The following is a 26,185-nucleotide window of genomic DNA, read 5'->3' as shown; positions in this document are numbered from 1 at the left end:
GATACCAATACAAGTCAATGGGACACCAAGTATCGGAAGGTATCCTGATGGTTCCCAGGGTCTGAAGGAGAGGAAACTCTCCTTCAGGCCCTGGGATCCATATTAATGTGTAAAATAAAGAATTAAAATAAAAAATATTGATATAATTACCTCTCCGGAGGCCCCTGGACATCACCGCTGGTAACCGGCAGCCTTCTTTGCTTAAAATGAGCGCGTTTAGGACCTGAGAATGACGTCGCGGCTTCTGATTGGTCGCGTGCCGCTCATGTGACCGCCACGTGACCAATCAGAAGCCGTGACGTCATTCTCAGGTCCTAAACGCGCTCATTTTAAACAAAGAAGGCTGCCGGTTACCAGCGGTGATGTCCAGGGGCCTCCGGAGAGGTAAGTATATCAATATTTTTTATCTTAATTCTTTATTTTACACATTAATATGGATCCGATACCGATTCCCGATACCACAAAAGTATCGGAACTCGGTATCGGAATTCCGATACCGCAAGTATCGGCCGATACCCAATACTTGTGGTATCGGAATGCTCAACACTACTGCTAAATCTCACTATAGCTGCTTGACGTCTAAAACGGAAAATGCTCCCCCTAGTGGTAAATATGTATATTTGTAGAAAAATATATAATATTTTTCATATAGAAATGTTTGCAAACAGTGCAAACATTGCATTAATACATCTTAATTACTATTTTAAGCTTAATTTCACAAAAAAACAAAATACAAGAAAACTGGTGGCACCTTCCCTTTAATGCGGGGAATCGGGGTGAGAAGAACTGTACCCTGTAACCCCCAGAAGTGTATCTGAAACGAAAGGGAAAAAGAGATTAATAAACACACACAATCCCTGAAAAATAAATGCGGATCTGATGTTAGATCCAGGTCCGCCTCCTACAGACACTAAGCAAAAACCGAGGTGCCCGTCAGAGGGTGTATACTGCCGGGGAGGAGTTATTTTTCTTTATTTGCATAGTGTCAGCCTCCTACTGACAGTAGCATACACCCATGGTTACCTGTGTCCCCCAATGAAGAAAGAAAGGAAATAAAAATTACAAGTAGCTGAATTGCTTCCCTCCATTACAAATACATTCTAAAAAAAAAAAAAAAAAAATTGGTTGATTGGCTGCAGCGTATGATGCACAGGTTTAGTGGATGACTAAGGTTTTTGTTAAGACTTCGGCAGTCTGAAATTGGACAGGCGCGATCGAAATCTCCCCTGATCATCAGAAAGCCAGCACCACCCTAAGGGCCCCTTACCACTTGCGAGGAAAACGGACGAGTGCAATCAGATTAAAAAAAAAAAAAAAAAATCGGATTGCACTTGGACCAATGTTATTCAATAGGTGACATTCCATTTGCGAAATCGGACTGAAAAAAAAAGTAAAAAAAAAAAAAAAAATCGCAGCATGCTGCGATTCTTGGACGAGACTCGCCAATGCAAGTCAATGGGTGCGAGAAAAAGAAAAAAAAAAAACACACACAGCACTCACACCATGCAAGTGCTGTTCGATTTTTACGCACACGTGTCCTTTGAAAAGCCGGCAATTCTGCGCGGTGTACAGTAAAATCACACTAACAGGTTAGATTAGAGTAGATATATACATATAGGATATATATATATATATATATATATATATATATATATATATATATATATATATATATATATATATATATATATATATATATATATATATATATATATATATATATATATATATATATATATAGCAGCGCTAGATAGCTTCAAAGCCAGTAATTCAATTACCGGCTTTTTCTTTCTCCTTCACAAACCCGACATGATATGAGACATGGTTTACATACAGTAAACATAAAAATACATACCCTTTTATTTGCATATTCCACACTACTAATGTTAGTAGTGTAACCTCAGAATTATGTCATGCCTAGGTTTCAGGCAGCTCATGAAAAATATAACATCCAAAAAAGCGAAAAAAAGCTATAGCCTTAAAATACAAACGTTTTATTTCAATCAATAGTTAAAATCAACATTTTAAATAAGACAAAAAGATAAGAAGTTGCGAAGACACTATGCAAACTATAAACGGACCAGCGTACGGATAAATGGCGCTATTGGGCCTATGAGGAAAAAGGAACATATAGGTATTCAGAAAAAAGGAAAATCTACGGTGGGAAAATAACCCCTCCTACAGTTAATGTATCTGTACCTATATGACTTCAGTAAGGATTGTAAAAAGGCCTAAATAAAGTTATGGCCGAGTGTGGTAACAATACTCACAAGAGTGAGATTAGTAGTTTGTAAGGTGCAAGTGCAGCTTAATAAGAAATCAAGGGGTTAAATTGCCCAATCAAATAAAGACCCAAGAGTTAAATCGCACAGTGGCGTAGGCACATTACCTCCGTTGGCGTGGACCGGTTCCCCAACGCGCGTTTCGCGTGCAGCTTTATCAAGGGGTTAGTGTAAAGTGTGCTATGTGCAAGGAGCTTTTATATCATGAGAAGGGCGGACATTGGTGGCAGCGGCTGTGATGGCGCTCCAGCAAGGGAGATCCGCCGACGTCATCAGGATTCGGCGTCACACGGTGTCGGGACTCCTCCCCGCTCGACGCGTCAGAGCGGGGGGGAGGCCGGGCCGTTACAGACGCGTCGCCCCGGCAACGCTGAGGCAGGAAAACCCGGAAGGAGCGCTCACCGCTGATGCAGTAATGTATGCTGCGGGACAAATGGCTTCATTGCGGATAGACTGAATAGAAAGAAAGGATCGTCCCTAGTAATAAGCATGAATGTGGAGAAATCGTGCTATGAGATAATGGGCCCTGCTACGGATAAGCTAAAGGGGAGGAGTTGTCTCTAGTGATAGACGTGAATAGGGATCATAAGGTTAAGTGAGCCAAACCTATAAATAAGGCTGTGTGGGGCCAGTAAAGATACTGAGATGTGTCCAAATAGACATAATAGGGGGGGGTAATATAAACCAGTGAATAGGATTATATTGGGGAACCAATTAATAGGGGTGTAGTCCCCAGGGTTCAAGGTGATAAAGAAGAACATATAAATACAGTACAAAAAATTATATATATATATATATATATATATATATATATATATACATATATATATATATATATATATATATATATATATATATATATAATAGGAAAAAAAGGGAACAGCACAACTTAAGTACTTATCTTCGGGTGCAAGGCCCCAGGCAACCAGTCCAACGATTGCACCAAATTCACATAGAAAAAAAGAGGCAGCACTCCATAATAAAGTGAAAAAGAGTGGAAGGTTTTAATCAACCCACAAAGCCGGGCGACGTTTCATCTCCATCTGAGCCTTTCTCAAGCAGTGAGTAACCATACCTAACATCCATTTATACGTGTCTCAACACATTACTAATTAGTCCAATTATAATTTACATTCAATTTGTGCTCTTATATTAAAAATATATTTCATCCTTTGCTCATATTACCATCATGTGCTCATGTTCCTGAAAGTGACTTGTGCTACAGTGCAAATAAAAACTCATTCCTCTTCCATAAACCTCAGACTCACCTCATATTCCACCCATGATTATTGAAACAATAATAGGTACCCCAATATCCGTTTTCTATATTTGTTATACATACAACACTGTTCACTTACCCCTGTTACACATGTGGACTAATGGAGGACGATTTGTTTGTAAGTCGGCGTTCCTTGCCGCTTACTGCGCATGTCTCTGACGCATCACCAAGCAGATTAGCTATTCTGACCAGTCAGACGCTCTGTGTGGCATTCCTTTCTCGGCGCATGCGCAGTAGCGCTATAAATCGCCATATTGGTTGAGGAATCTTACGCTCAAGCGTCCTAAATTACTAACACCTGCGCAGTAGCGCTGAAGTGTATAGCATGGTTCTTTTTGGAGCGCTGTAAAGCTGCCCTAATAATTGCATACTGTGTTGCCAACATTTGTGCAATAGCGCTAAAGATTATAGCAAGACCCTGCTGGATCCATTACTACGGTGCTGCATATATAATAGGGCTACATACAACCAATACTCTCAAAATTCACTGTGTTAATCTGCGGATCTGCATACACTCATCTACCCAGATATGGCACGTATACTATTAAATCAATACCTAGTGGATCGTCTCATTAGGTCATAAATATAATTAATAATAAAAAAGAAAAATAATAATAAAACGGCATATATAACACTGATCTCTTAGTCTTTTAGCTCTTTTTCTTCCTTTTTATTTTTATACTTATTTATTATTTTATATTATTCAGTGGAACTACTGGGATTATTAGGTATGCCTCAGATATCTTGGCTATATGGATGGCTGCTTATTAAAGACAGCCCCCATTAGTCAATGGAGTCACACTGCCCCTCAATTGTCCCTCCGGACCAAAGTGTTGCAGTCATGACATCCATATGATACCGCTACCATTATCCCAATTCCACTATGTTTCTTAAAGATCAGTTATATATACCCAAGAATAGGGCCAAAAAGGTGCATGCACGTGTCATATTTCAGTGAGTGGGTTCCCTTCCTCAGCATGACAACCATAGGAAAGAATATCTTCCCCTGTGGATATGTGGAACCGTGGAGGATTCAAATTACCGTATATACTCGAGTATAAGCCGAGATTTTCAGCCCAAATTTTTGGGCTGAAAGTGCCCCCCTCGGCTTATACTCGAGTCACGGTAGCGGTGGGGTCGGCAGGTGAGGGGCTGAGGGCGCTGAGGTATACTTACCTAGTCCCAGCGATCCTCGCGCTCCCCCTGCCGTCCCACGGGCTTCGGCGCTGCAGTTTCTTCCTCTCTTCAGCGGTCACGTGGGACCGCTCATTACAGAAATGAATAAGCGGCTCCACCTCCCATAGGGGCGGAGCCGCTTATTCATTTCTCTAATCAGCGGTGCCGGTGACCGCTGATAGAGAAAGAAGCTGCGGCACCGAAGACCAGCTGTGACAGGAGGGGACAGCGCGAGGATCGCCAGGACTAGGTAAGTATAGCATATTCACCTGTCCTCGTTCCAGCCGCCGGGCGCCGATCCATCTTCCCGGCCGGCGCCTCCATCTTCCCGGCGTCTCTGCTCTCTGACTGTTCAGGCAGAGGGCGCGATGACGCATATAGTGTGCGCGGCGCCCTCTGCCTGATCAGTCAGAGCAGAGACGCCGGGAAGATGGAGGCGCCGGAACGAGACGCCGGGAGCTGCAATCAAGGGAGGTGAGTATGTGGTTTTTTTTCTTTATTGCGGCAGCGGCGGCACAAATTTATGTGGAACATCTATGGGGCACAGTGAACGGTGCAGAGCACCGTATATGGCACAGCACAGCTATGGGGCACAGTGAACGGTGCAGAGCACCGTATATGGCACAGCACAGCTATGGGGCACAGTGAACGGTGCAGAGCACCGTATATGGCACAGCACAGCTATGGGGCACAGTGAACGGTGCAGAGCACCGTATATGGCACAGCACAGCTATGTATGGGGCACAGTGAACGGTGCAGAGCACCGTATATGGCACAGCACAGCTATGGGGCACAGTGAACGGTGCAGAGCACCGTATATGGCACAGCACAGCTATGTATGGGGCACAGTGAACGGTGCAGAGCACCGTATATGGCACAGCACAGCTATGGGGCACAGTGAACGGTGCAGAGCACCGTATATGGCACAGCACAGCTATGGGGCACAGTGAACGGTGCAGAGCACCGTATATGGCACATCTATAGGGCACAATGAACGGTGCAGAGCACCGTATATGGCACAGCTAGGGGGCACAATGAACGGTGCAGAGCACTATATGGTTCACACCTATGGGGAAATATGAACGGTGCAGAGCACTATATGGCACAGCTATGGGGAAATAATGATCTATTTTTATTTTTGAAATTCACCGGTAAATGCTGCATTTCCACCCTAGGCTTATACTCGAGTCAATAAGTTTTCCCAGTTTTTTGTGGCAAAATTAGGGGGGTCGGCTTATACTCGGGTCGGCTTATACTCGAGTATATACGGTACATATAAATATAATTTCCATATTATTGAAATATATGTATGCACCTATCTGCCTGGCTTCTTTTGGCTGTATAAGTAGTACTTGTATTTGGTGGATCTGGGTCTAAATAAATATATTATGGCATAAAGTTATGGAGTACAGTGTCTTGATATGAGTGAGAGCATCCTATGGTTGTCATGCTGTTGCTGGCATCCTGTGGTTGTTATGTCTGCAATACCCTGGCCCGGAGAGACCATAGAGGGGCAAGTTGCTATTGATTTATGGGGACCACTGAGGAAGGGAACCCACTCACTGAAATATGACACGTGCATGCACCTTTTTGGCCCTATTCTTGGGTATATATAACTGATCTTTAAGAAACATAGTGGAATTGGGATAATGGTAGCGGTATCATATGGATGTCATGACTGCAACACTTTGGTCCGGAGGGACAATTGAGGGGCAGTGTGACTCCATTGACTAATGGGGGCTGTCTTTAATAAGCAGCCATCCATATAGCCAAGATATCTGAGGCATACCTAATAATCCCAGTAGTTCCACTGAATAATATAAAATAATAAATAAGTATAAAAATAAAAAGGAAGAAAAAGAGCTAAAAGACTAAGAGATCAGTGTTATATATGCCGTTTTATTATTATTTTTCTTTTTTATTACTAATTATATTTATGACCTAATGAGACGATCCACTAGGTATTGATTTAATAGTATACGTGCCATATCTGGGTAGATGAGTGTATGCAGATCCGCAGATTAACACAGTGAATTTTGAGAGTATTGGTTGTATGTAGCCCTATTATATATGCAGCACCGTAGTAATGGATCCAGCAGGGTCTTGCTATAATCTTTAGCGCTATTGCACAAATGTTGGCAACACAGTATGCAATTATTAGGGCAGCTTTACAGCGCTCCAAAAAGAACCATGCTATACACTTCAGCGCTACTGCGCAGGTGTTAGTAATTTAGGACGCTTGAGCGTAAGATTCCTCAACCAATATGGCGATTTATAGCGCTACTGCGCATGCGCCGAGAAAGGAATGCCACACAGAGCGTCTGACTGGTCAGAATAGCTAATCTGCTTGGTGATGCGTCAGAGACATGCGCAGTAAGCGGCAAGGAACGCCGACTTACAAACAAATCGTCCTCCATTAGTCCACATGTGTAACAGGGGTAAGTGAACAGTGTTGTATGTATAACAAATATAGAAAACGGATATTGGGGTACCTATTATTGTTTCAATAATCATGGGTGGAATATGAGGTGAGTCTGAGGTTTATGGAAGAGGAATGAGTTTTTATTTGCACTGTAGCACAAGTCACTTTCAGGAACATGAGCACATGATGGTAATATGAGCAAAGGATGAAATATATTTTTAATATAAGAGCACAAATTGAATGTAAATTATAATTGGACTAATTAGTAATGTGTTGAGACACGTATAAATGGATGTTAGGTATGGTTACTCACTGCTTGAGAAAGGCTCAGATGGAGCTGAAATGTCGCCCGGCTATGTGGGTTGATTAAAACCTTCCACTCTTTTTCACTTTATTATGGAGTGCTGCCTCTTTTTTTCTATGTGAATTTGGTGCAATCGTTGGACTGGTTGCCTGGGGCCTTGCACCCGAAGATAAGTACTTAAGTTGTGCTGTTCCCTTTTTTTCCTTTTTTTATATATATATATATATATATATATATATATATATATATATATATATATATATATACACACACACACACACACACATACATACATATAATTTTTTGTACTGTATTTATATGTTCTTCTTTATCACCTTGAACCCTGGGGACTACACCCCTATGAATTGGTTCCCCAATATAATCCTATTCACTGGTTTATATTACCTCACCCTACTATGTCTATTTGGACACATCTCAGTATCTTTACTGGCCCCACACAGCCTTATTTATAGGTTTGGCTCACTTAACCTTATGATCCTGTGGCACCCCTAGGGGTATTTGCCACAAAAATAGTTACTGACAGTAAGTACAAATACTAAAATAGCAAGACTGCACTACCACCTCCGGCCAGAAGGGGGAGCTCCAGAGACTCCCCTTGATCCATTCTGGTCTGAGAGAAGAAATGGCAGTTGGGCCAAGGAGCTGATAGTGAGAGGTCATACAGTTGAATCTCTAACAGCCCTGTGACTGTTACCAGGCCTAAATCACCGGCCTGAGGAGAAGAGGGATAGAGAAAAAGGACATTGTGAGAACCGGGTAGCATTAATCACTACCCAGAACAGGCGCAAAGACGGATACCGGATCCGTGGCTGTATTCATTATATATAATACAGCAACCGGAAAAACGTGAGGTGATATCAGCTTCACTAGGGTCGGATGCAGCAACAGACACAGAGTTCTGCGGTACTCCCGGAGGGGGTAAGCCGATAAAAGGACTCGGGTTGCCCGTCGAACCAGGACCCGGAGGGGACAGATTGGGCCGGCAGCCAGTTCACATACAGCAGCAGGGCCACACAGAAATTGCGCACAATAAGAGGCGAAGACTCCGGCAGGGTCAAAGTAACTCAGAGTTCCCATACAGACTCCGGTGACAGGACTGGTTGTAAATCCTTTTATGTTAAAGTAAACTGGTTAAACGTTTCAGTGCCTCAGTCTTTCATTTGGACAATAGCCATCTATCCAGGATCGAGATCGTCACCGCTGGGAGAACCTGCTGCTGATCAAGTAAGTGCCTGTCCCCTCACGATACCCCTTACACTGTGCATTGCCTGAGGCCACAGCACCGGGTCAAGCCACCCGTGACATCCCCCTCAAGAGACAGACTCCATTGGTCCGGTGCTGGGTATCCCGGTCTCTTGGGCGTCACAATTGGCGTCACGAACAGGATCTAGCCAGCCCGTATACCGGGTATTGTGTGCCGTGATTGGAGCCCAAAACTGTGAAAACTGGGATGAAAAATCTTGAAAATTGACTTTATTAAAGAAAAATCCATTCCCCATTGAAAACTATTGAAAGTGACTTTTCCCCATTGGTTATAATGGAGTAAAGATGGCCGCCATCCCCTGAGGTAATCACTTCATAACCGTTAGGCACGAGACTGTTAATTGAGCTACGCCATCACCTGAGCCCCAGTCTAACTGAAAAACTTCAGAATCCGCCATTACAAAGCGCGGTGGGTGGGAGCAGCAGGGGGCGTGTCATTGTGGGCGGCACCAAGCTGAGCGCTCTGACATCAGAGCAAGGGGAAAATCGATCCTGCTGCACAGCGGAACGAATCTACACTATCCCGACGGAAGCGGAGGACCGGAAGGGTCCGGATTAACTAAGGGGGCACAGTATGTCGCAGCACGGAGACGCCGCAGCACTCGGCAACGCTAATGCAGCTGAAAGACAGAGTGTCAATAGAGAGTCCGGCAGCGCAGCGGTGCAAGGAGTGGCGCCCATCATGCCGGTGCTGATGCCATATACCCCGGGTGGCCCATGGCTTCCAATGTATGAAGGTGAGCCTAATACCCTTGACGATTTCAGAGAAAAGATGCTGGCCCATTTTGACATGTTCCCTGTGGGTGAAGTTCAGCGTGTTAGTCTCCTGATGATGCAGTTAAGTGGCCATGCTAAGCGAGAAGTCACAGCATGGGCAGCTGATCTAAAAGGCACTGTTGAACGCATATTTGCTGGATTAAAAGCTACATTTGAAACCACGGCCAGCAGCAAAGCTAAAATACGATTCTTTAGTTGCAAACAAAAAGCTAATGAGGGCGTGAGAGACTTTGCCTTAAACCTGCAGGAAGCCCTTAAATCACTTACACTGGCTGAACCCATTTTTAACACCGGAGCGGATAAACTGCTAAGAGATCAATTTATTGAGGGACTCTACACCCCTTCTCACCGGGGGCATGTGAGCATGCTTGTTTTTAAGAACCCTGAATTGACATTTGCCCAATTAAAGGAGAGCGCTATACGTCTCCAGCTGGCAGAGGCACCTCGGGATCAGGATCCTGCGCAACCCATGGCAGAGGCACCTCAACAACAGGGAGTGCCAGTGACATCAGCTATGTCTGGGGCCATTGCTAAGCCCCTGGGGCCCAGTACTAATGAGGCTCTTCAACAAAAGCTTGACTCTTTAGCTGATGTTGTTGCTTCAATGGCTAAAACCATGCAGGAGATGAGAGGACACAAGATGGAGTTGGCAAACTGTAGAGAGGATGTTCCATGGATGAGACCCCGGAGATACCCGACATGGAGAGGACGACCCCGCGACCGCTACCAACCGGATGGACAGCCTATTTGCCGCCGTTGCCAGCAGCCGGGCCACTTTGCACGAGATTGTGATTTAAACGGGAATCCCCTGGGAATGCGGGCCGCTTCGCAGGAATGAACTTTCAAGGCCCAACACCCTGGCACGACAGGTACATCGGAGGACGACTCATTATCCCTATCGTGCTGGACGGAATTCCCCTCAACGCTTTGCTGGACACAGGTTCCCAGATTTCATCTATACCGTATATCCTTTATAAGAGGTACTGGGCTGATGCAGATATTGATAAAGGGCCCTCTGATGTTGAACTAGATATATGGGCCAGTAATGGCAAGTTGGTACCGAAACTAGGATTCAGGGAGATGACCATAAAGATTGGTAAAGTAGAACTGAAGAAACAGGGTATAATTGTTGTTGATGTTGACCGGCGGAACTGTGAACCAACTGTATTGATAGGAATGAATGTGTTAGAGAACTGCTTTTCCGAAGTCATTTCTGTCTTACAGCAAATTGCTGAAACTGCCCAATCCTGCCAGCAGAGAGTTCTCCGGAGGGAAATAAAAGTATTGATGTTAAGGCAACAGGTAGAAGTTGCAGGTGGAGAAATCGGCAGTGTGAGGGTAAGTGATCCAACGTCTATTGTAATCCCACCAAAAACAGAAATGCTGGTATGGTGTAGAGCAGCCATTGGTACTAAGGGACGAGATTATCAAGCCTTAATAGAACCAGTGTACACCGACAGCAGGCCCACTATACTCACAGCACGAGGGATAGTCGAGGTACACCGGGGACGAGTGCCGGTACGACTTTTGAACTGTGGAGAGGAAGAGGTCACTTTGCCAAGGTATGCTACAATGGCAAAGCTATATACTGTTGACAACAATGCCATCACAACCATTGAGCCCTTAGAACCAACCTGTCAGGTGGAAGGCAATGGCTCAGATGGAGAAATGGAGGATTGGTGTCAACAGCTACACGTGGGCATAAATTCAACACCTACCCATCAAAAACAAGGGGTGTATAGGCTAGTGACGGAATATGAACAAGTCTTCAGTAAACACCCATTGGACTTCGGACGGATAGAAGGGGTAGAACACACAATCCCCACAGGTGACCATCCCCCAATAAAAGAAAGATATAGACCCATACCGCCCGCTCACTATCAATGTGCAAAAGATATGCTGAGGGAAATGAAACAGGCCGGGGTAATAAGAGACAGCTGTAGCCCCTGGGCGGCCCCTCTAGTGATTGTCAAAAAAAAAAGGACGGAACCATGAGAATGTGCGTAGACTACCGGAAGATTAATAACATCACCCATAAAGACGCCTACCCCTTGCCTAGGATAGAAGAGTCCTTAACTGCTTTGAAATCTGCTAATTATTTTTCCACCTTAGACTTAACAAGCGGGTATTGGCAAGTCCCTGTGGCTGAGAGAGATAAGGAAAAGACGGCATTCACCACACCAATGGGTCTATGTGAATTTAATCGCATGCCGTTCGGACTCTGCAACGCATCCGGTACCTTCCAGCGGCTGATGGAATGCTGCCTCGGACACAAGAACTTCGAGACCGTCCTCCTGTACCTAGATGATGTGATCGTCTACTCAAAGACTTACGAACAACACTTAATAGACCTGGCAGAAGTGTTCGAAGCCTTATCCAGGTATGGCATGAAAGTCAAGCCATCCAAATGTCACCTTCTCAAGCCAAAGGTACAGTACCTGGGACACATCGTGAGTTCGGAGGGAGTAGCACCAGATCCCGAGAAAATAAGCGCCATAAGGGATTGGCCAAGACCTACCAGCGCAAAAGAAGTGAGACAATTCCTGGGATTGGTGGGTTACTATCGCAGATTTATAAAAGGATTTACCAAGTTGGCAGCACCCTTGCAAGACACCTTGGTAGGGCAGACGAAGAAACCTTCAAACCGAAACCCTCCTTTTCAGTGGAACGACGAAAGGGAAGACTCCTTTGAACAACTAAAGAAGGCACTAACCGGAGAAGAGGTTCTGGCATACCCAGATTACCATAAACCTTTCATCCTCTACACCGATGCCAGTAATGTGGGACTAGGAGCGGTGCTGTCACAAAAGCAAGAAGGTCGGGAGAAAGTCATCGCCTTTGCAAGTAGAAAGCTCCGGCCTACTGAAAGAAATTCAGAAAATTACAGCTCCTTCAAATTGGAACTACTGGCAGTAGTTTGGGCTGTGACGGAGCGTTTCAAACACTATCTGGCCGCTGCAGAATTTATTGTCTATACTGACAACAATCCGTTGACCCACCTGGACACAGCCAAATTAGGTGCGTTAGAACAGCGATGGATAGCCCGGTTATCTAATTACAACTTCATAATCAAGTATCGAGCAGGTCGCAAGAATGGAAATGCCGATGCCCTATCCCGGATGCCACACTTGAGAGATGTAGAAGAGAAAACGGGGGAGCTTGAAGAAATTGAACTACCAGCCTTCCATCGTCCCAAGGCAAAACATCATCAGTCAAGTACCTATCAGAAACAACAAGAGGTGAATTTTAATCCGTTAGCACACCATAGATGGGCTGACACCCAAGACAGCAATCCGGCTGTGAAGTTGGTGAAGGAACTGTTGACTGAGCAAAGTGCATATCCCGATGAGGATGCCCCAGAAGAGACGCATCAACTCTGGAAAGAGAGAGGCAAAATGTTCCTGTATCAAGGGAAGCTCTGTAGAAGGTACACCAATCCGAAAACACATGAATTGGTTTGGCAGATTATCGTGCCTAAACAAGATGTGAAGATGGTCCTCGAAGCTTACCATAATGGTGCTGGTCACTTCGGTTGGAAAAAGTTAGAAGTACTTCTAAGAGAAAGATTTTATTGGGTCGGGATGAGAAAATCAATCGAACAGTGGTGCAGAAATTGTGGCCCGTGTAACCTCAGAAGAAACGATCAAAAGAACCAAAGAGCACCACTGCAGCCCATAATCACCAAACAACCACTTGAACTTGTAGCCATGGACCACGTGAAGTTGACACCAAGCCGGTCCGGCTATGTCTATGCCTTGACCATCGTGGACCATTATTCACGTTTCTTGGTAGTAGTACCCGTAAAAGATCTGACAGCAAAAACAGCAGCCAAAGCGTTCCAAACGTACTTTTGTAGACCCCATGGATATCCGGAACAGGTTCTCACCGACCAAGGTACAGCCTTTGAATCAGAGATCTTCAGAGAATTCTGTAATACGTATGGTTGCAAAAAGATCCGGACGACGGCCTATCATCCACAAACAAACGGCTTATGCGAGAAGATGAACCATATTGTAATAGACCTACTAAAGACTTTACCTGAGACAGAAAGAAATCAATGGCCAGAGAAATTGCCTGACTTGGTGGATCTGTATAATCATGTCCCGGTGAGCTCCACCAACTGCACCCCAGCTTACCTTATGCGTGCAAGACCCGGCCAATTACCAATCGATCTAGAAATGGGAATTCTGAAACCAGACGCAGAAGTTCAAGACTCCAATTGGGATATCATACGGCAAAAGCAGTATCGCCAAGTGCAAGAGAGTGTGGAAAGAAGCCTTCAGCAAACTAGAGAAAGACAAGAGCGAACTTTCAACCAGAATGCTCTAGCGACCCCATTAAGACCGGGTGACCAAGTGCTCAAGAGAAATCGTCGAACCAATAAACTGGACAATCAGTGGGAAGCCGTACCCTACACAGTTTTACCAACAAGAGTGGATAATCCTAAAATGTGTCTCATTAGCAAAAACGGAGGCTTAACATCTGTACTAGTGTCAAGAGACAATCTTAAATTATGTCCGGAAGCATTGAAAGAGCCAGACGTTGTCCAGCCAGAACCATAAGTTATTCAACCCATACAGGTTCAACCAGTAAAGGAAAAAGAAGAGGAAGTGTATCACACCTGTATAGGAGACTTTCCCAAAACCCTACTAACATACCATGGTGCAGTAGTGGTTCCCATGGTGGCCTTTTACCCTACACCGAACCCAATACCAGAAGTCCCAAGACAGGAAGAGGCTGACCCCGTACTACAGGAGGTTCCAGGCCAGGAAGAACAGATTCCTGGTCAGAGTAATCCCATTCACGGTGGACTTGCCAACTCCATAGTCGTGGAATTATCTTTAGCAGAGCGGGCAGATACTATATCCGCAGTAGACAGTAGTACACCACATGAAGAGACACCGCTATTACGTAGATCACAGCGTAGTACCCAGGGTCAATTACCGGCCAGGTATGCAGATCACCAACTATAAAGCTCATAATGTGAATTGTATATATGTTATGCCGTATATAGTTAAACAGAAAATGTAGTATAGTCATTGCTATCAGTCTGCAACGTTTAAGCCCAGTGCCTACAGAGACTTGTCTGTATGAACTTATTGCATATTCTTGAACTTTTTATCAGCCCGGAGGCACTAAATCAAAGCTCCGGAAAGGCTGCTTTTTGAACTTTGCTTTTTGCTCTTTTTGAACTTTCTTTAGACTTTATATTGATAACTCCGTTGGAAAAATGGAACTAAATTCCTGGACACTAAGTACAGTGCCGTTCCTAATACCTTCAAGGATAGAACTGTATTAATGGACGCTATTTGAAGTGACTTTTTACAGAACTCTATTTTTGTTTCCTTGAGTGGTTTTTGTAACTTTTCATTTTTAAGACTCTGTACATATTAATTGTTATTTCAAAATGTTATTGTCCCACAGTCCCGGAGTACTGTTCTTAACTAAGGGGGAATGTGGCACCCCTAGGGGTATTTGCCACAAAAATAGTTACTGACAGTAAGTACAAATACTAAAATAGCAAGACTGCACTACCACCTCCGGCCAGAAGGGGGAGCTCCAGAGACTCCCCTTGATCCATTCTGGTCTGAGAGAAGAAATGGCAGTTGGGCCAAGGAGCTGATAGTGAGAGGTCATACAGTTGAATCTCTAACAGCCCTGTGACTGTTACCAGGCCTAAATCTCCGGCCTGAGGAGAAGAGGGATAGAGAAAAAGGACATTGTGAGAACCGGGTAGCATTAATCACTACCCAGAACAGGCGCAAAGACGGATACCGGATCCGTGGCTGTATTCATTATATATAATACAGCAACCGGAAAAACGTGAGGTGATATCAGCTTCACTAGGGTCGGATGCAGCAACAGACACAGAGTTCAGCGGTACTCCCAGAGGGAGTAAACCGATAAAAGGACTCGGGTTGCCCGTCGAACCAGGACCCGGAGGGGACAGATTGGGCCGGCAGCCAGTTCACATACAGCAGCAGGGCCACACAGAAATTGCGCACAATAAGAGGCGAAGACTCCGGCAGGGTCAAAGTAACTCAGAGTTCCCATACAGACTCCGGTGACAGGACTGGTTGTAAATCCTTTTATGTTAAAGTAAACTGGTTAAACGTTTCAGTGCCTCAGTCTTTCATTTGGACAATAGCCATCTATCCAGGATCGGGATCGTCACCGCTGGGAGAACCTGCTGCTGATCAAGTAAGTGCCTGTCCCCTCATGATACCCCTTACACTGTGCATTGCCTGAGGCCACAGCACCGGGTCAAGCCACCCGTGACATCCCCCTCAAGAGACAGACTCCATTGGTCCGGTGCTGGGTATCCCGGTCTCTTGGGCGTCACAATCCCTATTCAGTTCTATCACTAGAGACAACTCCTCCCCTTTAGCTTATCCGTAGCAGGGCCCATTATCTCATAGCACGATTTCTCCACATTCATGCTTATTACTAGGGACGATCCTTTCTTTCTATTCAGTCTATCCGCAATGAAGCCATTTGTCCCGCAGCATACATTACTGCATCAGCGGTGAGCGCTCCTTCCGGGTTTTCCTGCCTCAGCGTTGCCGGGGCGACGCGTCTGTAACGGCCCGGCCTCCCCCCCGCTCTGACGCGTCGAGCGGGGAGGAGTCCCGACACCGCGTGACGCCGAATCCTGATGACGTCGGCGGATCTCCCTTGCTGGAGCGCCATCACAGCCGCTGCCACCAATGTCCGCCCTTCTCATGATATAAAAGCTCCTTGCACATAGCACACTTTACACTAACCCCTTGATAAAGCTGCACGCGAAACGCGCGTTGGGGAACCGGTCCACGCCAACGGAGGTAATGTGCCTACGCCACTGTGCGATTTAACTCTTGGGTCTTTATTTGATTGGGCAATTTAACCCCTTGATTTCTTATTAAGCTGCACTTGCACCTTACAAACTACTAATCTCACTCTTGTGAGTATTGTTACCACACTCGGCCATAACTTTATTTAGGCCTTTTTACAATCCTTACTGAAGTCATATAGGTACAGATACATTAACTGTAGGAGGGGTTATTTTCCCACCGTAGATTTTCCTTTTTTCTGAATACCTATATGTTCCTTTTTCCTCATAGGCCCAATAGCGCCATTTATCCGTAGGCTGGTCCGTTTATAGTTTGCATAGTGTCTTCGCAACTTCTTATCTTTTTGTCTTATTTAAAATGTTGATTTTAACTATTGATTGAAATAAAACGTTTGTATTTTAAGGCTATAGCTTTTTTTCGCTTTTTTGGATGTTAATGTTAGTAGTGTGTATGTGCAAAATTTAGGCGCTCCATTATATTTAAGGGTTAAATCGCTGACAAAATTTGTGTTGGCTCCCGCGCAATTTTCTCCGCCAGAGTAGTAAAGCCAGTGACTGAGGGCAGATATTAATAGCCTGGAGAGGGTCCACGGTTCCACCCTCCCCCCCAGCTAAAAACATCTGCCCCCAGCCACCCCAGAAAAGGGACATCTGGAAGATGCGCCTATTCTGGCACTTGGCCTCTCTCTTCCCATTCCCGTGTAGCGGTGGGATTTGGGGTAATGAAGGGTTAATGTCACCTTGCAATTGTAAGGTGACATTAAGCCAAATTAATAATGGAGAGGCGTCAATTATGACACCTATCCATTATTAATCCAATTGTATGAAATGGTTAAAAAACACACACAAAAAAAAAAAAAAAAAAAAAAAAAAAAAAAAAAACAAACACATTATTACAAAGTCTTTTAATGAAATAAAGACACAGGTTGTTGTAATATTTTATTAGACTCTTGATCCACCTGAAGACCCTCGCTCTGTAACAAAGGAAAAATAAAACAACAACAATATCCCATACCTTCCGATGATCTGTTACGTCCCACGATGTAAATCCATCTGAAAGGGGTTAAATAATTTTACACCCAGGAGCTCTGCTAATGCAGCTGTGCTCGTGACTGTAAAACCCCAGAGAATGAATGGAAAGTAGGTCAATGACCTGTAGTTACCTTCAGTTGCGGTGAGGCGCCCTCTGCTGGATGTCCTCATATGAACTCAAGCGTAGGAAAATATTCAGAAAAGCTCCCAGGCTCGAGTTCATGAGGACATCCAGCAGAGGGCACCTCACCTCAAATGAAGGTAACTACAGGCCATTGACCTACTTTCCATTCATTCTCTGGGGTTTTACAGCCACAAGCACAGCTGCATTAGCAGAGCTCCTGGGTGTAAAATTATTTAACCCCTTTCAGATGGATTTACATCGTGGGACGTAACAGATCATCGGAAGGTATGGGATATTGTTGTTTTTTTATTTTTCCTTTGTTACAGAGCGAGGGTCTTCAGGTGGATTAAGAGTCTAATAAAATATTACAACAACCTGTGACTATTTCATTAAAAGACTTTGTAATAATGTGTGTGTTTTTGAACCATTTCATGCAATTGGATTAATAATTGATAGGTGTCATAATTGACGCCTCTCCATTATTAATCTGGCTTAATGTCACCTTACAATAGCAAGGTGACATTAACCCTTCATTACCCCATATCCCACCGCTACACGGGAATGGGAAGAGAGTGGCCAAGTGCCAGAATAGGGGCATCTTCCAGATGTCCCTTTTCTGGGGTGGCTGGGGGCAGATGTTTTTAGCTAGGGGGGCCAATAACCATGGACCCTCTCCAGGCTATTAATATCTGCCCTCAGTCACTGGCTTTACTACTCTGGCGGAGAAAATTGCGCGGGAGCCCACGCCAATTTGTTCCGCAAAAAAAAAAAATGGGGATACGAGATGGTTTACTGTATGTAAACCATGTCTCATATCATGTCGGGCTTGTGAAGAAGACAGGAAAAGCCGGCAATTGAATTACCGGCTTTGAAGCCACCTAGCGCTGAGATATATATATATTCTATTCTATGTGTATATATCTACTCTAATCTAACCTGTCAGTGTGATTTTACTGTACACTGCGCTGAATTACCGGCTTTTCAAAGGAGACCCGTGCGTGAAAATCGGACAGCCATACGAATGTCATACGGATGTTGCGATAAAAAAAAAAAAAAAATATATAGCATCACACTCGCATGACAATCGCACACGTTACATCCGTTTTTTCGGTCCGTAAATCGGACCGTTTTTTTTCTCACAAGTGGAAAGGGGCCCTAAACCGTAGCCTAATGGCAGAAACTGTCGGTATCGCCGACGTGCAGGGAAAAATAGTGGAGAAGCTTCTCGCTACACCGGCACTGCGGCCCTTTCAGTCTCAGTGAGGGTCCTAGAGGGGTCCTAGAGGTCAGACCCTCACTGATGATAAAGACAAGGCATATCGGGTCATCTGATGAGCTTATATGAGAAGTTTGTACAGGAAGTCACCTTTTAATCGTTGGTACTTGTCGTCTACCCCTTGCTCAAAATCATCTACGGACACCATGTACACTTTGTTCGGTCGGCGCGATAAAACTTTCTTGAAAGTGGTTTCTGGTACAGCCGAATTATCCAGTTTAGTCTCAAATGGCCTGAAATTAATAAATTATAAAAGGATTATGTTTTTTTGCAGCGAGAGCAATACTTTTTATTGGTATTAGTCTTAGGTCAATAAGATGAAGGAATGGTACCAGGGGGAGGGAGTACGGTAAGTCAAAGTGACCAAAAAAACAACAACTGACATTTTGATTTTTTTTATTGAGGTTCAAAATATGGGAGACGCATAATATCCGATTTGTTCGGACACTTAGGTCTATATGTTTTTTTATTTTAATCTTTCTTTTAGATGATGTCATTTATGTCCCGGGAGAAAAGGAGAGGAGAATGTGATCTGAACTTTTATATAATTTTTTTTTCCTACAAGTAATTTTTTTTTTTTTAATTTTAATATTATTGGTCCTAGCTACCATAATAACATCTTAAACAGCGCTCTGACGATCGACAGGGACATTATGAGGACAGATTCCGATGTCTGCTGTATAAAAGCCTGCACCCTTCCTGTATGGGGCAGGTTAATTTACTGAGCCCAGTTAGCACATGCAGTGCGCAAGCGGTTAACACATGGCGGCCATTATATTGCACACTCCGTTTTTTTTCTTTGGCCGGTCAGTTTTTTTAACATAACCAGCCATTTGTAAGGGCGGGCCAGGAAATGTAGGGGCTGAGACCCTGATTCCAGTGATGTGTCACTTACTAGGCTGCTTGTTGTAGTTTTGATATAATCCCCGTTTTCTCTGCTGCAGATCTAGAAGTGCTTAGAACGGTATAGCCCAGCCCACACCTTCGATTGGCAGCTTCCTATGTACATTGTCAGCAAGCTACCAATTAGTGGTGGGGGGCGTGGTTACCCAGATTACCTAGACTGCAGTGTACACAAGACCTAGTCAGGTAGTAATAATCTCATGCTGATAAGACACTGATTGTACTGAAACTACAGAAAGCTACTGAGCAAGTGACAAATCAGTGAAATCAGGCTCTCAACCCTTATATTATGCTCTTCTAAGATTAAATAGCAAAACTAAATCTGACAGATTCCCTTTAAAAATGTTTAGTTTTTACATATTGCCATTTACAATTGGGGAGAAATAAACCAGCCCCCCCCCCCCCCCCCTCAAAGACCCTGCCTCCTGGAACCAGCGTTGATGTTGGATTTTTCCAGCTAGCAAGATATACAGATCATTTTAGCTCTATATTTCCATCTGTTCTTTTGAAAAGGACATCGGCAGGGAGGAAGTAAAGGGTTACGGTAATTCCAAACTCCTCCTACCTATACCCATATAACAAGTGTGTACCCTCTGAGTAAATACAACTAGCACATAGCATAGAGCATTCCATGTGTACATATAAAAATATTAAATACATATTACCTTGAGAGTGTATAAGAGTTGGCTCGTGAAGATGAGCTAGCAAAACTATCAAGTGAGACATTGTCGTTATCTAGGAGAAATAAAAACACCTTTTAAAGAGAGTATGTCAAGGAAAGGTATAAAAGCAGCTATTTACTTACCTTAGGACATCTCTAAACCTCTCCAAAAAGTCAAGAGTAAAAAATAACAAAAAATAAATAAATCAGGTGACTGAATACACAAGAGAGTCACCACTTGCCCTTCTTCAGTCCAGGTGCAAATTATAGGTGATAAACTGAGCAGCATGGTGAACACTGGCGAAGGGCAAGTGGTGGCTCATACAATTTATAAAAAAAAATAGGGATTTTTTTGTGTACTCACCGTAAAATCCTTTTCTCCGAGCCACTCATTGGGGGACACAGGACCATGGGTGTTATGCTGCTGTCACTAGGAGGCTGACACTAAGCTGAGACAAAAAAAAGGTTAGCTCCTCCCCTGCAATATACACCCTCATGCTGGCTTCCAGAGACCCAGTTCAGTGCAAAAGCAGTAGGAGAATAATACCAAAAATAGTAAGTAACATTAGAGGATAACATGTCCAAAAAAAAAACAGTCAAAAACTGAAAAAGGTAACAAGCCGAACAGGCTAACAGGGTGGGTGCTGTGTCCCCCAATGAGTGGCTCGGAGAAAAGGATTTTACGGAGAGTACACACAAAAATCCCCATTTCTCCTTCGCCACATTGGGGGACAGGACCATGGGAAGTCCAAAAGCAGTCCCTGGGAGGGAAACAATACAACCAAATAACTCCGTGTACCATCTGACTACAAATGCGCAACGGCCGCTTGCAGAATACGTCTGCCAAGGGCCGCGTCCGCCGAGGAATGAATGTGGACATTGTAGTGCTTTGTGAAAGTATGCAGGCTGGACCACGTTGCGGCCTTGCAAACGTGCTCCGCTGTTGCCTGGTGCCGGATGGCCCAGGAAGCACCCATCGACCGAGTGGAGTGTGCTCTAATCCCCGCCAGGATAGGTCTGCCCCCGACCCGATAGGATTCCTGGATAGCAGATCGAATCCATCTGGCTATCGTGGCTTTAGACGCAGCCAAACCCTTTCTGTGACCCTCCGGGAGAACAAAGAGGGAATCCGATTTTCTGAAAGGAGCCGTTCTGGAAATGTACCTCCTAAGGGCCTGTACCATGTCCAGGGTGTGAAGGGCTCTTTCAACCCTGTGTTTTGGCTGAGGGCAAAAAGAAGGGAGAATGATGTCCTCATTAAGGTGAAAAGTTGAGACCACCTTAGGAAGAAAGGCTGGAGATGGGCGAAGGACCACCTTGTCCTGGTGGAAGGCAAGAAAAGGGGCCCGGCAGGATAAAGCGGCCAATTCTGATACCCGTTTGATGGACGTCACAGCTACGAGGAAGGCAACCTTCCAGGAGATGACAGAAAGTGGAACGTCCTGAAGAGGCTCAAACGGAGGTTCCTGAAGAACCCCCAGGAACAAGTTGAGATCCCAGGTCTCCAACGGCATTCTGTAGGGGGGTACCACATGGGAGACCCCCTGAATGAAAGTCTTGACTTGAAGGTTGGCAGCGATCCTACGTTGGAATAACACGGATAAAGCCGAGATCTGACCTTTGAGGGAACTCAGCGCCAAGCCGGAATCCAAACCGGGCTGAAGGAAATCCAAAATGCAAGGGATAGAGAAAACGAGCGGAGGGCGACCACTGAATCTGCACCACGAGAAGGTTTTCCAGGTGCGGTGGTAGATGGAAGACGCTTTGCGCGCGCTTATCATGGTGGGAATGACCTGCTGAGAGAAGCCAGCTCGAGTTAGAATCCAGGTTTCAACAGCCACGCCGTTAAACGTAGGGCCCCTGAGCTCTGGTGGCAGATCGGCCCTTGACGAAGCAGATCTGGGCGGTCTGGTAACCGCCATGGGATGTCGGCTACGAGCTGAACGAGCTCCGCGTACCAAGCGCGACATGGCCAATCCGGAGCGACCAGAATGACCGGAACCCCCTCTGTCTTGATTTTCCGGATCACCTTCGGCAGTAAGGGAAGAGGAGGAAACACGTATGGGAGTTGGAACTGATGCCACGGGGATATCAGCGCGTCCACTCCGATAGCCTGGGGATCCCGAGAACGTGCAATGAAATTCTGAACCTTGGCGTTCAATCTGGACGCCATCAGATCCACGTCCAGGGTCCCCCAGCGAAGGCAGATCTGCCGAAAAACCTCTGGATGGAGTTCCCACTCCCCCGAGGCAAGGCCTTGACGGCTCAGAAAGTCCGCCGCCCAGTTTTCGCCGCCCGGAATGTGCACCGCGGAAATGGTGGAATGGTTGGCTTCGGCCCAGCGAAGAATGTGGGAGACTTCCTGCATCGCCGCCCTGCTGCGGGTATCCCCTTGGTGGTTTAAGTATGCCACCGCTGTGACATTGTCCGATTGGACTCGGATTGGGTGACCCGCGAGCAGGGAGTGAAAGCGTCTCAGGGCGAGTCTGATCGCACGAATCTCCAGGATGTTTATAGGGAGCCTCGACTCCCGCACTGTCCAACGACCCTGAGCAGAGTGGTGAAGAAACACCGCACCGCAGCCGAGGAGACTGGCGTCGGTAGTTACCACTAACCAGCAGATCGGGAGAAAAGACTTCCCCTGGAGGAGAGATGGACCCAGGGTCCACCATACAAGGGATTGTCTGATCCGCGGAGACAAAGGGCAAGGACGATCGAGGGAGAAGGGCATCCTGTCCCAGTTGTCCAGCAGAGCCTGTTGTAGGGGGCGGAGATTGAGTTGAGCAAAGGGGACCGCTTCTATTGCGGCTACCATTTCGCCCAGGATCTTCATGGCGAACCAAATGGGTCGCGGGCGAGGATGGCAGAGCGTCCGGGCTCCTTGCTGAAGCTCTTGGGCCTTGGACCGAGGAAGCAAGACCAGACCCCTTGAGGTGTCCAGGATCATTCCCAGAAAGGAGATCCGACGGGCAGGAACGGGGAGGACTTGTCCAAGTTGATCAACCAGCCCAGGCGCGAAATAGAATCCAAGGTAATGCGGACGCTTGCCTTGCAGGCCTGAAAAGACGGACCCTTTATGAGGAGGTCGTCTAAGTAAGGTAACACGACCACTCCTCGAGAGTGAAGAATGGCAATGACTTTCGTGAATACCCTGGACGCCGTGGCAAGACCGAAGGGTAAGGCCGTGAATTGGAAATGGTCCTCTAGGATGGCAAAGCGGAGGAACCTTTGATGTGGCGGAAATATTGGAATGTGAAGATAGACATCATCAAGGATGCCTATCGATGCCAGGTATTCCCCTCTCTCCAACGAGATGACCGACCGGAGCGATTCCATCCTGAAGTGCCGAACTTTTACGCACTTGTTCAGGAGCTTCAGGTCCAAAATGGGGCGCACTTTCCCGTCCTTTTTGGGCACGACGAAGAGGTTTGAGTAAAAACCTCTGAACCTCTCGTGTTCCGGGACCGGAACAATAACCCCGCTCTAGCGGAGGGAACGAATGGCGCAAAAAAGGGCGCAAGACTGAGCCCCCGAATTGGGGAGACGAGAGGGAAAAAACCGAGCTGGAGGGGAGGCAGAGAACTCTATTTTGTAGCCAGATGACACCAGATCCCTGACCCATTCGTCGTGAATGACGGAGAGCCAGACTTGCTGAAAAAGTAGACGTCCACCTACTTTGGTGGTATCGACTGGAAGAGTTCCCGAGTCATTGTGAAGGGAATCTGGCAGGCCTGGACCCTCTGGTTCTGGGTTACCTAGGCTTTCCTCGCCAGGACTGATTCGGCCTGAAAGAGGGACGAACGTCTCTGAGCGAGCGGATCGGTCCGATCTGGAAGAGGCGGCAGGATTGGACCAGGCTGGACTGCTACGAAAGGGCCGAAAGCGAAAATATGGTTGGCGCTGGAAGGCAGCCTTGGGCCTCTGTTGGGGAAGGAACTTGCTCTTTCCCCCTGTAGCGTCAGAAATAAGCTGGTCTAGCTTTTCTCCAAAAAGACGCCCGCTCTGAAAAGGAAGGGAAATCAGAGACTTTTTAGAGGAGGAATCTACGTGCCACTCTCTGAGCCAAATGGCTCTTCTGATGGTGATGGCGTTTGAAGCCGCCGTTGCTGCACAATTCGCTGCATCGAGGGATGTGTACATCACGTAATCACCAGCCATGGCAATATGTTTGGCAATGTCCGCCACCTCTGACGGGAGATCCTGCTCCTGAACCGATTTTGCTAGGGCATCTGCCCAGGAAACTAGCGCCTTGGCCACTCAAGCCGCGGCAAAGGAGGGAAATAGGGAAGAACCCGAGGCTTCGTACACTCAGCGAGCTAGGGAATCTAGCAGGCGTTCTGGGGGGTTCTTAATTGAAGCGCCATCTGGAACGGATAAGAGAGTTTTGGAAGCAAGGCGCAAAACCGGAGGATCTACCAAAGGGGACTCCGTCCAGTCTTTAACGAGATCTGCGGAAAAGGGATACTTTGATTCCAGGGCCTTTTTGCCTGTGAAACGCTTATCCGGACGCTCCCTGTGTCGCCTGACTATATCCAGGAAATCTGGGTGAGAGGCGAACGTCTTATGAGAACGCTTGGCTGTAGTAAAGGAGACTGAGTGGTCCGGAGCAGAATTAGGGTCATCGTCCACCTTGAGGGCGTGATTGACTGCCTCAATGAGGGAGTCCACTGTAGATCTAAACTCCGGAGCATCCGGGTCTAAGGATACATCAGACTCATATTCAGAGTCGTGAACGCTACGAGCCCCTAAAGAGGGTGAGCGAGAGGTGGAGCTGCCCGAGGCTGACTGGCGTGATGAGCGCTCAGGAGAGGTAGTGCGGATCCGTTTTCTGGATGACCGTGCCTCTTTTCAGAGAGAGCGGCCCCTGCTGGCCGACGATTCCCCTGATACGGAGGGATCTCTTACCCCAAGAAAAGGATTGCCCCGCTCCCCAGGGGGGTTCTGAATGGATTTGATTGCATTGGCTAAAAAATCCACGGACTGAGACAGAAGCGACCCACGCAGGGGGACTAGCTACCCCAGGGTCGGTGGCGGTGGAGGGCTCCTGGGCACTTGGGGCATCGCAGACTGAGCAGAGGGGGGGAACTCTGAGGCCGAGGAAGTGGAGCCTGGCAGGTGGTACACGCAGAAAAGAAGGTAGTATGCACCTTAGAGGACTTTTTAGACTTTGACTGGGACATGGTGCACCCTAATGTAAGATAGACCAGGGTCTGAATCTAAGGAAGCGAGGGCGGCGCTGCAGGGGAGAACCTGACGTGGTCTCCTTACCCGAGGTCCTGTGTCCCGCAGAGAGAGAGAGAGAGGAGAGGCGGCGGAGGTGCTGGTGACAGTCGGCGATGAAAACGCTGCACGTGTGGGAAGCTGCGGCTGGAGAGCTGGAGCTGCGGCGTGCAGAGGAAAAAATCCAAGATGGCCGCAGAGAATGGGGAGAGGAGATCTCGCAGAGCGAGAAGCGCCAGGACCAGGGGGCGGCGCCGTATAATGACGCGAAACGGGGGACGGAGCCTATCGGGATGCAGCCTGTGCTAGGCCGAAGCCGGGGACTAAATTTTCGGCTTCGGCCCAGCGCGCAACCGCTAAGCACCGGAGGCTAAGGGGCCCAGAAAAAACGTTGCCGCTGGTAAAAAGGGAGCCCTCCGGACTGCAGAGCAGCCGACCCCCCCCCCCCCCCTCCCTGAGGCACTTACCCCGAAAAGAGGGGGAACGCTGACTCCTGCTGCACATAGGTGAGCTATGCCCGGGAGTCTGTAGAAAAGGACGGTGCAAGGATTGGGGAGCCTCCATCCACCATCCCCTGAGAAGGTGGGTGGAGAAGAACCGTCCGCCTCCTTCCATC

At 46.5% G+C, this 26,185-nt stretch overlaps 1 protein-coding gene across 2 annotated transcripts in view; it reads right to left on the bottom strand.

Moving 5' to 3' along the window:
- Positions 1-26,185, bottom strand: part of CENPT (centromere protein T) — a 146,874-nt gene that overhangs the window by 29,568 nt on the left and 91,121 nt on the right. For both annotated transcript variants that reach the window (XM_069738602.1, XM_069738601.1), the window contains exons 7-8: positions 20,354-20,423; positions 18,876-19,018 (exon numbers count right to left, since the gene is read on the bottom strand). In XM_069738602.1, the coding sequence (XP_069594703.1) occupies positions 18,876-19,018; positions 20,354-20,423 (213 nt within the window). The remainder of the gene's footprint in view (positions 1-18,875; positions 19,019-20,353; positions 20,424-26,185) is intronic.

This window comes from Ranitomeya imitator, chromosome 9 (assembly GCF_032444005.1).
Source record: "Ranitomeya imitator isolate aRanImi1 chromosome 9, aRanImi1.pri, whole genome shotgun sequence".
Lineage (NCBI taxonomy): Eukaryota > Metazoa > Chordata > Amphibia > Anura > Dendrobatidae > Ranitomeya > Ranitomeya imitator.
Note: the sequence above shows the minus strand (reverse complement) of the source record. Positions and strands in the feature narration are given on the sequence as shown.